We start from the raw sequence: 12,069 nt of genomic DNA on the forward strand, positions 1-12,069 counted from the left end.
CCTCTAGTCTTACCTGGCATCATGTGTTTCAGCCTCAGACGGGGCCACCTCTTCTGTAGGTGGTGGTGTGGGAGGTCGCCTCGCCCGCTCCTCCTCCTCTCTCTGCCTCTGGATCTCCTGCTCCTCTAGCTAAAAGAGAAGCCCAGGTTAGAGACACTACCCTACCTTCCTAACAATGCCAAGCACATGAATCCTCCCAACTCCTGCCCTGGTCCACCATCATCCAATTTACCACCTCTTAATTAACCTTGACCCATTTTCTCCTGCCCCTTGTCCCCCTCCTCCCTCCAGTCCTGCCCCCTGTCCCCCTCCTCCCTCCTGTCCCCCTCCTCCCTCCAGTCCTGCCCCCTGTCCCCCTCCTCCCTCCTGTCCCCCTCCTCCCTCCAGTCCTGCCCCCACCCCTTTGCCCTCCTCTCACCGTAGTGAGTTTCTCCAGCAGGGTGAAGCGCTCCTCCCAGCCGGCGGCTAGCTTCTCAAAGGCCTCGTGGCGTTTGATCAGGCTCTCCACCTCATCCACGTTAGAGCCCAGCTCGGCCCCTCGAACCAGGGGCTCCTGGCCTGCCAGCCATGTCTCTGCCACATATGCATCCCGGCCAAACTGCAGCACCTCCAGAACTGAGACAGAGGGACAGGAGAAAAAAAATGAGTAACCATGAAAGGACCCCTCCCTCCCCACAAACACAGCTGAAACACAAACATACAAACACACACCCAAACACACATGCTAAAACACACCTGAACACACAAGCACTAACACACGCGCGCTAAAACGCGCGCACACACACTTGTAAGTCGCATCTGCTAAATTACTAAAATTAAAACATTTCAAATGTATTACAAACACAAACAAATGAAGAAACACCACCACCACAGCCTGAAGTACACATACCAATCTGAAGGTGGTCCATCTTGTCCTGCCATTTGTTGTTGATCTCGTCCCTCTTGCCTTGGAGCTGGTCCAGTTTCTCCCGGATCTGAATTGAGGCAGATCAATAACACCACATGAACAAACTGCACAATACAAACCTCACTCACACATTGCATAAACACACCTTTGACATTGGATTTTGTCCTAATCCCTTTTTTATTTGTTTAATATTTATTTCACCTTTATTTAACCAGGTAGACAAGTTGAGAACAACTTCTCATTTACAATTGGGACCTGGCCAAGATAAAGCAAAGCAGTTCGACACATACAACGACACAGAGTTACACATGGAGTAAAACAAACATACAGTCAATAATACAGTAGAAACAAGTCTATATACGATGTGAGCAAATGAGGTGAGATAAGGGAGGTAAAGGCAAAAAGGCCATGGTGGCAAAGTAAATACAATATAGCAAGTAAAACACTCGAATGGTAGATTTGCAATGGAAGAATGTGCAAAGTAGAAATAAAAATAATGGGGTGCAAAGGAGCAAAATAAATAAAATAAAATAAATACAGTAGGGAAAGAGGTAGTTGTTTGGGCTAAATTATAGGTGGACTATGTACAGGTGCAGTAATCTGTTAGCTGCTCTGACAGCTGGTGCTTAAAGCTAGTGAGGGAGATAAGTGTTTCCAGTTTCAGAGATTTTTGTAGTTTGTTCCAGTCATTGGCAGCAGAGAACTGTAAGGAGAGGCGGCCAATGAAAGAATTGGTTTCTGCTGGAGCGCGTGCTACAGGTGGGTGATGCTATGGTGACCAGCGAGCCGAGATAAGGGGGGACTTTACCTAGCAGGGTCTTGTAGATGACATGAAGCCAGTGGGTTTGGCGACGAGTATGAAGCGAGGGCCAGCCAACGAGAGCGTACAGCTCGCAATGGTGGGTAGTATATGGGGCTTTGGTGACAAAACGGATGGCAATGTGATAGACTGCATCCAATTTGTTGAGTAGGGTATTGGAGGCTATTTTGTAAATGACATCGCTGAAGTCGAGGATTGGTAGGATGGTCAGTTTTACAAGGGTATGTTTGGCAGCATGAGTGAAGGATGCTTTGTTACGAAATTGGAAGTCAATTCTAGATGTAATTTTGGATTGGAGATGCTTATTGTGAGTCTGGAAGGAGAGTTCAGTCTAACCAGATACCTAGGTATTTGTAGTTGTCCACCTATTCTAAGTCAGAGCCGTCCAGAGTATTGATGTTGGACAGGCGGGCAGGTGCAGGCAGTGATTGGTTGAAGAGCATGCATTTAGTTTTACTTGTATTTAAGAGCAATTGGAGGCCACGGAAGGAGAGTTGTATGGCATTGAAGCTTGCCTGGAGGGTTGTTAACACAGTTAACACAGAAGGGCCAGAAGTATACAGAATGGTGTCGTCTGTGTAGAGGTGTGTCAGAGACTCACCAGCAGCAAGAGCGACATCATTGATGTATACAGAGAAGAGAGTCAGTCCAACAATTGAACCCTGTGGCACCCCCATAGAGACTGCCAGAGGTCCAGACAGCAGACCCTCCGATTTGACACACTGAACTCTATCAGAGAAGTAGTTGGTGAACCAGACGAGGCAATCATTTGAGAAACCAAGGCTGTCGAGTCTGCCGATGAGGATGTGATGATTGACAGAGTCGAAAGACTTGGCCAGATCAATGAATACGGCTGCACAGTAATGTTTCTTATCGATGGCGGTTAAGATATCGTTTAGGACCTTGAGCGTGGCTGAGGTGCACCCATGACCAGCTCTGAAACCAGATTGCATAGCAGAGAGGGTATGGTGAGATTCGAAATGGGATTTGAAGACCTTAGAAAGGCAGGGTAGGATAGATATAGGTCTGTAGCAAGAGTGTCCCCCCCTTTGAAGAGGGGGAAGACCGCAGCTGCTTTCCAATCTTTGGGAATCTCAGACGACACGAAAGAGAGGTTGAACAGGCTAGTAATAGGGGTGGCTACAATTTCGGCAGATCATTTTAGAAAGAAAGGGTCCAGATTGTCTAGCCCGGCTGATTTGTAGGGTGCAGATTTTGCAGCTCTTTCAGAACATCAGCTGACTGGATTTGGGAGAAGGAGAAATGGGGAAGGCTTGGGCAAGTTGCTGTGGGGGGGTGCAGTGCTGTTGACCAGGGTAGGGGTAGCCTGGTGGAAAGCATGGCCAGCCGTAGAAAAATGCTTATTGAAATTCTCAATTATAGTGGATTTATCAGTGGTGACAGTGTTTCCTATCTTCAGTGCAGTGGGCAGCTGGGAGGAGGTGTTCTTATTCTCCATGGACTTTACAGTGTCCCAGAACGTTTTTGAGTTAGTGTTGCAGGAAGCAAATATCTGCTTGAAAAAGCTAGCCTTGGCTTTTCTAACTGCCTGTGTATAATGGTTTCTAGCTTCCCTGAAAAGCTGCATATCACGGGGGCTGTTTGATGCTAATGCAGAACGCCATAGGATGTTTTGTGTTGGGTAAGGGCAGTCAGGTCTGGGGAGAACCAAGGGCTATATCTGTTCCTGGTTCTAAATTTATTGAATGGGGCATGCTTATTTAAGATGGTTAGGAAGGCATTTAAAAAAAATAACCAGGCATCCTCTACTGACGGGATGAGATCAATATCCTTCCAGGATACCCCGGCCAGGTCGATTAGAAAGGCCTCCTCCCTGAAGTGTTTCAGGGAGCGTTTGACAGTGATGAGTGGAGGTCGTTTGACCGCTGACCCATTACGGATGCATGCAATGAGGCAGTGATCGCTGAGATCTTGGTTGAAGACAGCAGAGGTGTATTTAGAGGGCAAGTTGGTTAGGATGATATCTATGAGGGTGCCCGTGTTTACGGCTTTGGGGAGGTACCTGGTAGGTTCATTGATAATTTGTGTGAGATTGAGGACATCAAGCTTAGATTGTAGGATGGCTGGGGTGTTAAGCATGTTCCAGTTTAGGTCGCCTAGCAGCACGAGCTCTGAAGATAGATGGGGGGGAAATCAGTTCACATATGGTGTCCAGAGCTCAGCTGAGGGCAGAGGGTGGTCTATAGCAGGCGGCAACGGTGAGAGACTTGTTTTTAGAGAGGTGGATTTTTAAAAGTAGAAGTTCAAATTGTTTGGGTACAGACCTGGATAGTAGGACAGAACTCTGCAGGCTATCTTTGCAGTAGATTGCAACACCGCCCACTTTGGCAGTTCTATCTTGTCTGAAAATGTTGTAGTTTGGAATTAAAATGTCTGAATTTTTGGTGGTCTTCCTAAGCCAGGATTCAGACACAGCTAGAACATCCGGGTTGGCAGAGTGTGCTAAAGCAGTGAATAGAACAAACTTAGGAAGGAGGCTTCTAATATTAACATGCATGAAACCAGGGCTATTACGGTTACAGAAGTCATCAAAAGAGAGCGCCTGGGGAATAGGAGTGGAGCTAGGCACTGCAGGGCCTGGATTCACCTCTACATCACCAGAGGAAAAGAGGAGGAGTAGGATAAGGGTACGGCTAAAAGCAATGAGAATTGGTCGTCTGGAACAGAGAGTAAAAGGAGGTTTCTGGGGGCGATAAAATAGCTTCAAGGTATAATGTACAGACAAAGGTATGGTAGGATGTGAATACAGTGGAGGTAAACCTAGGTATTGAGTGATAATGAGAGAGATATTGTCTCTAGAATTATCATTGAAACCAGGAGATGTCATCGCATGTGTGGGTGGTGGAACTAATAGGTTGGATAAGGTATAGTGAGCAGGACTAGAGGCTCTACAGTGAAATAAGCCAATAAACACTAACCAGAACAGCAATGGACCAGGCATATTGACATTAAGGAGAGGCATGCTTAGTCGAGTGATCAAAAGGGTCCAGTGAGTAGTGAGGTTGGTTGGGGTCACAGCGATTCAGACAGCTAGCCAGGCCATCGGTAGCAAGCTGGCAGAGGATGGTCTGTTTTTAGCCACCTCGTGCGTTTCCGTCGGTAGGATTAGTGGGGTACCGTGTGGTAGAGGGGATCAATCCAATTCGCAAAAAAATAGATATAGTTATAGAGGCCCAAGAAAAAAGAAAAAAAAATGTCCGATAGGTCTATTCAGATAGCAGCCGATAAGACAGCTAACGATTAGCGGACCGCAGATGGGCGTTCAAGTAACGTCGCGACGGAGGAGCCAGCTGGATAACTCCCTCGGGCAGATAACATCGGTAGTCCAGTTTTGAAGGACCAGGAGTGACTGATGGAACTCTTCAGCTGGCTAGCTCTGGAATAATTGATGTTTGCTCCGGAATCGACGTAAGCCGATAGTCACACGGATAGCAGCTAGCTAGCTGCAAGATCCAGGTATAAATGTCCAGAGCTTGCGGTTGAAATCCGGGGACATGGAGAGAAAAATAGGTCCGGTATGTTCTGGTCCGAGCCGCGCCGTATAAAACTGGTGATAGATTTTCGAGCTAAAGGATAGCTGATGACCACAAACCGTGGTTAGCTGAATACTAACGATTAGCCAGTAAAGAAGCTAACTAGCTTCTGGTTAGCTTCAGGCTAGCTTCTGGCAAGCTTCTGGTTAGCTTCTATGGAAGATTACAGATGAGGTAAATAATATATATATATTTTTTTACATATATATAAATTGGTGAGGCGGGTTGCAGGAGAGTGTTTTGAAGATGAGTTTATGGAAAGGAAAAAATATATATAAAAAGGTATGTGAAGAAAGTTGTAAATATATATATATATATATACACGGGACACGACAAGACGAGGACAAAGGACGTCTGACTACTATGCCATCTTGGTGACAAAAGGATGACTTGACTACATACTAGTGTGTGTGAATTGACGGGAGTGTGTACTGTACTGTACTGTATGTGGTGTAACAGTGACATGCCCAGGCCCATACCTCATCAGCTGCATAGTGGTTGTTGTTGATGAGAGAGTGTCCCATCTCATTGCAGGCTGTGAAGCTGTCTGCCCGGGTCTCGATCTCAGACTTGATGTCCTGATGGTTGGCTATGACCAGCCCTGCTGAGGACACGTCCCTGAGAGAGAGAGAGGATGGGAGGGTGGGGCGGGGAGCGGAATACATTGGTGAAAGGGATTTTAAATTGGGACCCTAACCATTGACCTTAATAAAACTAACATTGGAGAACAACAATGACACACAACAGAAAGATGATCAGGTCTGACCTGGGGCTGTCGTGGGCGTCGATCTGCAGGTTGACCCCGTCCATCCACAGCATGAGGTCACGCACCATGTTGAAGAAGCGGAACTTCTCCACGGTGTCCAGCAGGAGGTGTCGGCGAGCCTGGCCGGCCCCCAGCAGATCCTCCCAGGCCTCAGTGACAGAGTGCTCACTCCGGTGGATCTCCTCAGCCTTCTCCCCAGCGTAGGCCTTCTGCAGCCGTGCTGCGTCGTCCTGCACCTGGTTCACCTGGGGATGGAGAGGGACGGGGCAGACGGGAGCTTATAAACCATTAACCTTTTGCTCTGACAAATTGCTAATATCACGTAGTGTCTGCATTAAATCTAATATTTTAGTGTGTTCAGAGTGTGTGTAATGACTGGTGTTCCTGTAAGTATCCCTGTACTCCCGTTGTATGGTGCCAAATTAATTTAATGCAACTTCTTTATTGTCCCTGAAGGGAAATTCATGGTGCAGTCAACAGTTAAAAGCAGCAGGCTACCTGTCCACTGAGGGCCTGGATGTCGTGCTCATAGGCATTGTGCTGTCGGTGGAGGTGCTGGACGGTGTTGAGGTCACGGCCCAGGTCAGAGGGCAGCGCCTCCTTCTTCTCCCGGACCCTCCCCATGGCCTCGCGGGCGTCCTGGTGGAAGCGGTGCAGCTCGTAGGAGGCGGCCAGCATCTGGGTGCGCGTGTCGATCAGCTCCAGCAGGTCGGCCCACGCCTCGTTCAGCCCGTCCTTCCACTCTGCCACGCTGGCGTTCTCAGGGTGACCCGACTCGATGAGGTCATCGGCCTGACCGTTAACGGCGTCCACGCGCTCCTGGCCAATGGTGCTAGTGTCCCGAGCAAACTCCCGGAACTTGTCCCGCAGCATCTAAAGAGAGAGAGGGATTACATATGGTTGAACATCATACTGACTTGTCCAGCAGCATCTAAGGAGAGAGAGGGATTACATATGGTTGAACATCATACTGACTTGTCCAGCAGCATCTAAGAGAGAGAGGGATTACATATGGTTGAACATCATACTGACTTGTCCAGCAGCATCTAAGAGAGAGAGGGATTACATATGGTTGAACATCATTCTGACTTGTCCAGCAGCAACTAAAGAGAGAGGGATTACATATGGTTGAACATCATACTGACTTGTCCAGCAGCATCTAAGGAGAGAGAGGGATTACATATGGTTGAACATCATACTGACTTGTCCAGCAGCATCTAAGGAGAGAGAGGGATTACATATGGTTGAACATCATACTGACTTGTCCAGCAGCATCTAAGGAGAGAGAGGGATTACATATGGTTGAACATCATACTGACTTGTCCAGCAGCATCTAAGGAGAGAGAGGGATTACATATGGTTGAACATCATACTGACAAAGAACAAAGTGTTGTTGGTGAGAAATCAGTGCCTGTGTGAGTTGTGTTCCTAAGTGTGTGTTTGTTTGTGGGTTACTAAGTAATTGAAGGTCAGTAATTGATGCTCTACAGATGGTCATACTAACAAACTATCTGTTGATAAGCAACTGCTTGCTAAGGTTACAGTTAGGTTTAGAATAAGGGTTAAGGTTAGTGCTGGGGTTAGGATAAAGGTTAAGTTCAGGGTTAGGGCTAGGGTTAGTAGATAGTTGAAATGTCACTGATAGTCTGCAGAGTAACTACAGTAGAAAATTGTTACTCACTGTGACATGTTCATAGTCCTGTCCCAGCTCATGGGATCCAGCCACCACCTCCCTCTCAGCGATCCACTGCTCCAGGTCGTCCACCTCTCTCTTCAGCTGGGTCAGCCTCAGCCTCTCCTGGAGACGCCCACGACGCTCCTCAGCCAGGTCTTTCAGCCCTGCGTACAGCTTGTCCACCTGGGCTTGCCGTAGGTTGATACGCTCGCTAATAGTAGTGGCGAATAAGAAAGAGTCAGGCCAGTTGTAATGAGAGACTCAGGTCAGTTGTAATGAGAGACTCAGGTCAGTTGTAATGAGAGAGTCAGGTCAGTTGTAATGAGAGAGTCAGGCCAGTTGTAATGAGAGAGTCAGGCCAGTTGTAATGAGAGAGTCAGGCCAGTTGTAATGAGAGAGTCAGGCCAGTTGTAATGAGAGAGTCAGGCCAGTTGTAATGAGAGAGTCAGGCCAGTTGTAATGAGAGAGTCAGGCCAGTTGTAATGAGAGAGTCAGGCCAGTTGTAATGAGAGAGTCAGGCCAGTTGTAATGAGAGAGTCAGGCCAGTTGTAATGAGAGAGTCAGGACAGTTGTAATGAGAGTCAGGCCAGTTGTAATGAGAGAGTCAGGCCAGTTGTAATGAGAGAGTCAGGCCAGTTGTAATGAGAGAGTCAGGCCAGTTGTAATGAGAGAGTCAGGTCAGTTGTCATGAGAGGAACATTGTGACTGTAGTTAAATCATATTGTAAACTTTTAGCTTTACGTATTGAGCTATTAAAGCATTTTTTTAAATTGTCACATACACCGTATATGTGCAGTGAAATGTGTTGTTTTACAAGGTCAGCCATAGGAGCAAATTAGGATTAAGTGTCTTGCTCAAGGGCACAGACAGATTTTTCACCGTGTCGGCTCAGGTATTTGTACTAGCAACCTTTCGGTTACTGGCCCAACGCTTACTTGGTTACTGGCCCAACGCTTACTTGGTTACTGGCCAAACGCTTACTTGGTTACTGGCCAAACGCTTACTTGGTTACTGGCCAAACGCTTACTTGGTTACTGGCCAAACGCTTACTTGGTTACTGGCCCAACGCTTACTTGGTTACTGGCCCAACGCTTACTTGGTTACTGGCCCAACGCTTACTTGGTTACTGGCCCAACGCTTACTTGGTTACTGGCCCAACGCTTACTTGGTTACTGGCCAAACGCTTACTTGGTTACTGGCCAAACGCTTACTTGGTTACTGGCCAAACGCTTACTTGGTTACTGGCCAAACGCTTACTTGGTTACTGGCCAAACGCATACTTGGTTACTGGCCAAACGCTTACTTGGTTACTGGCCAAACGCTTACTTGGTTACTGGCCAAACGCTTACTTGGTTACTGGCCAAACGCTTACTTGGTTACTGGCCAAACGCTTACTTGGTTACTGGCCAAACGCTTACTTGGTTACTGGCCAAACGCTTACTTGGTTACTGGCCCAACGCTTACTTGGTTACTGGCCCAACGCTTACTTGGTTACTGGCCCAACGCTTACTTGGTTACTGGCCAAACGCTTACTTGGTTACTGGCCAAACGCTTACTTGGTTACTGGCCAAACGCTTACTTGGTTACTGGCCAAACGCTTACTTGGTTACTGGCCAAACGCTTACTTGGTTACTGGCCAAACGCTTACTTGGTTACTGGCCCAACGCTTACTTGGTTACTGGCCCAACGCTTACTTGGTTACTGGCCCAACGCTTACTTGGTTACTGGCCCAACGCTTACTTGGTTACTGGCCCAACGCTTACTTGGTTACTGGCCAAACGCTTACTTGGTTACTGGCCAAACGCTTACTTGGTTACTGGCCAAACGCTTACTTGGTTACTGGCCAAACGCTTACTTGGTTACTGGCCAAGCGCTTACTTGGTTACTGGCCCAACGCTTACTTGGTTACTGGCCAAACGCTTACTTGGTTACTGGCCAAATGCTTACTTGGTTACTGGCCAAACGCTTACTTGGTTACTGGCCCAACGCTTACTTGGTTACTGGCCAAACGCTTACTTGGTTACTGGCCAAACGCATACTTGGTTACTGGCCAAACGCTTACTTGGTTACTGGCCAAACGCTTACTTGGTTACTGGCCAAACGCTTACTTGGTTACTGGCCAAACGCTTACTTGGTTACTGGCCAAACGCTTACTTGGTTACTGGTCAAACGCTTACTTGGTTACTGGTCAAACGCTTACTTGGTTACTGGCCAAACGCTTACTTGGTTACTGGCCAAACGCTTACTTGGTTACTGGCCAAACGCTTACTTGGTTACTGGCCAAACGCTTACTTGGTTACTGGCCAAACGCTTACTTGGTTACTGGCCAAACGCTTACTTGGTTACTGGCCAAACGCTTACTTGGTTACTGGCCAAACGCTTACTTGGTTACTGGCCCAACGCTTACTTGGTTACTGGCCCAACGCTTACTTGGTTACTGGCCCAACGCTTACTTGGTTACTGGCCAAACGCTTACTTGGTTACTGGCCAAACGCTTACTTGGTTACTGGCCAAACGCTTACTAGGTTACTGGCCAAACGCTTACTTGGTTACTGGCCAAACGCTTACTTGGTTACTGGCCCAACGCTTACTTGGTTACTGGCCAAACGCTTACTTGGTTACTGGCCAAACGCTTACTTGGTTACTGGCCAAACGCTTACTTGGTTACTGGCCCAACGCTTACTTGGTTACTGGCCCAACGCTTACTTGGTTACTGGCCCAACGCTTACTTGGTTACTGGCCAAACGCTTACTTGGTTACTGGTCAAACGCTTACTTGGTTACTGGCCAAACGCTTACTAGGTTACTGGCCAAACGCTTACTTGGTTACTGGCCAAACGCTTACTTGGTTACTGGCCAAACGCTTACTTGGTTACTGGCCAAACGCTTACTTGGTTACTGGCCAAACGCTTACTTGGTTACTGGTCAAATGCTTACTTGGTTACTGGCCAAACGCTTACTTGGTTACTGGCCAAACGCTTACTCGGTTACTGGCCAAACGCTTGCTTGGCTATTGGCCCAACCCCACATTATAAACCTGTTGTGTTCTCTCACCTCTCTGGGTGTTCGCTGGTCATCATGGTGCGGCTGCTGTTGGCCAGCTGGTGGATGGGCTGGGCGTAGTCCTCCAGGGCCTGTTCTAGTGTCTGGTGCTTCTTCACCATCACCAGAGCACTCTGCTCATCCTGGGTCACACACATCACAGACAGACACACACATCACATATATGGAGTCAGCATCATTAAGCAAAGGATAAACAAAGCAATTGAGTGTGCAGAATGGACATCATTAGCATCATCATTAACACAGAAAGCTTTTTAACTACAGCCCATCTTTGCTACAGCCCGTCTCTCCACTCACCTTGGCCTTGTCCTCTGACATCATGTGTAGCTCCTGCTCTCCCATCCAGGCCTCGGCCTCGGCAGCGTCGGTGTAGAACTGCTGGGCGCGGTTAGCTTCCACTAGCCGGGCGTGGCGCTCATCTGTCTCAGCGATGAGCTGGGCCCAGGACTCCCGGAGCTCCACCAGACGTTGCTCCAGAGCAGACTGCCACTCCCCGTCCACCTCCTCCTTCCCTGGGGACATCCCCCTGCGGTGGGTCTGGATGTCATCAATACGGGGCTGGTGGCCCTGGATCTCCTTCTGCAAAGTCTGGGAGACAAAACAAAGGTTTAGACAAATGCAACATCTCTTCTCCAATGTGAATTATTTCCTCCCACTGTCCTTTCACTCTGATAGAAGTCCAGACTTCCTCCCTCATCTATGCACCTGGTTCTTCTTGATGAGCAGCTGTACACTGGGCAGGTCCTTGCCATGGTCTGTGGAGGTGGCTAGGGGCATCCTCTCCTTCACCCACAGCTAAGTGATGGAAGAAAGTAAACAATAATTACAAACAGGAGAAAACTGTGCATACAACACACATGATGATTCAGTATTAAAATCTCTGAATTTAGAGTCAGGTGGTCCCACTCACAATCTCATCCTCCAGGTCTCTGTTGAACTGGTGGGCCTCCTTGGATGCCAGCAGTTGCTGCCTCCTCTGGTTGAGGGGGTCCTGGAGCTGGGAGAAGCTGTCAGTGACTCTCCTCTGCTGGCTGTCCACCTCCACCACCGCCACACCAGCATCGTCCTGGGACAGCGCCAGCGCCTGGGACTGCAGCGACTGCACCTCTTTCTCACGCACCTCCATCTGGTGCTCCAGCATCTACACAGAGACACGGGGAGAAGGAGAGCATGTTTTATTACCTCTTTTATATTGAAGTGACACTTATCCATTCAAATGGTCACAAAGGAGTATGACAACTGAGGACTTGAAGTGGTAAATATGATGCTTGGATTGGACAGTGTA

At 48.1% G+C, this 12,069-nt stretch overlaps 1 protein-coding gene across 7 annotated transcripts in view; it reads right to left on the bottom strand.

The window, feature by feature from the left end:
• The window catches only part of LOC110510012 (spectrin beta chain, non-erythrocytic 1), a 100,699-nt gene that overhangs the window by 10,120 nt on the left and 78,510 nt on the right, over positions 1–12,069 (bottom strand). For all 7 annotated transcript variants that reach the window (XM_036968358.1, XM_036968357.1, XM_036968355.1 and 4 more), the window contains 11 exons: positions 11,695–11,925; positions 11,490–11,579; positions 11,082–11,372; positions 10,776–10,906; positions 7,729–7,933; positions 6,546–6,920; positions 6,048–6,292; positions 5,761–5,899; positions 890–974; positions 419–615; positions 14–129 (listed from right to left, as the gene is read on the bottom strand). In XM_036968358.1, coding sequence (XP_036824253.1) covers positions 14–129; positions 419–615; positions 890–974; positions 5,761–5,899; positions 6,048–6,292; positions 6,546–6,920; positions 7,729–7,933; positions 10,776–10,906; positions 11,082–11,372; positions 11,490–11,579; positions 11,695–11,925 — 2,105 coding nt within the window. The remainder of the gene's footprint in view (positions 1–13; positions 130–418; positions 616–889; positions 975–5,760; positions 5,900–6,047; positions 6,293–6,545; positions 6,921–7,728; positions 7,934–10,775; positions 10,907–11,081; positions 11,373–11,489; positions 11,580–11,694; positions 11,926–12,069) is intronic.

Source organism: Oncorhynchus mykiss, chromosome Y, assembly GCF_013265735.2.
Source record: "Oncorhynchus mykiss isolate Arlee chromosome Y, USDA_OmykA_1.1, whole genome shotgun sequence".
Classification (NCBI taxonomy): domain Eukaryota; kingdom Metazoa; phylum Chordata; class Actinopteri; order Salmoniformes; family Salmonidae; genus Oncorhynchus; species Oncorhynchus mykiss.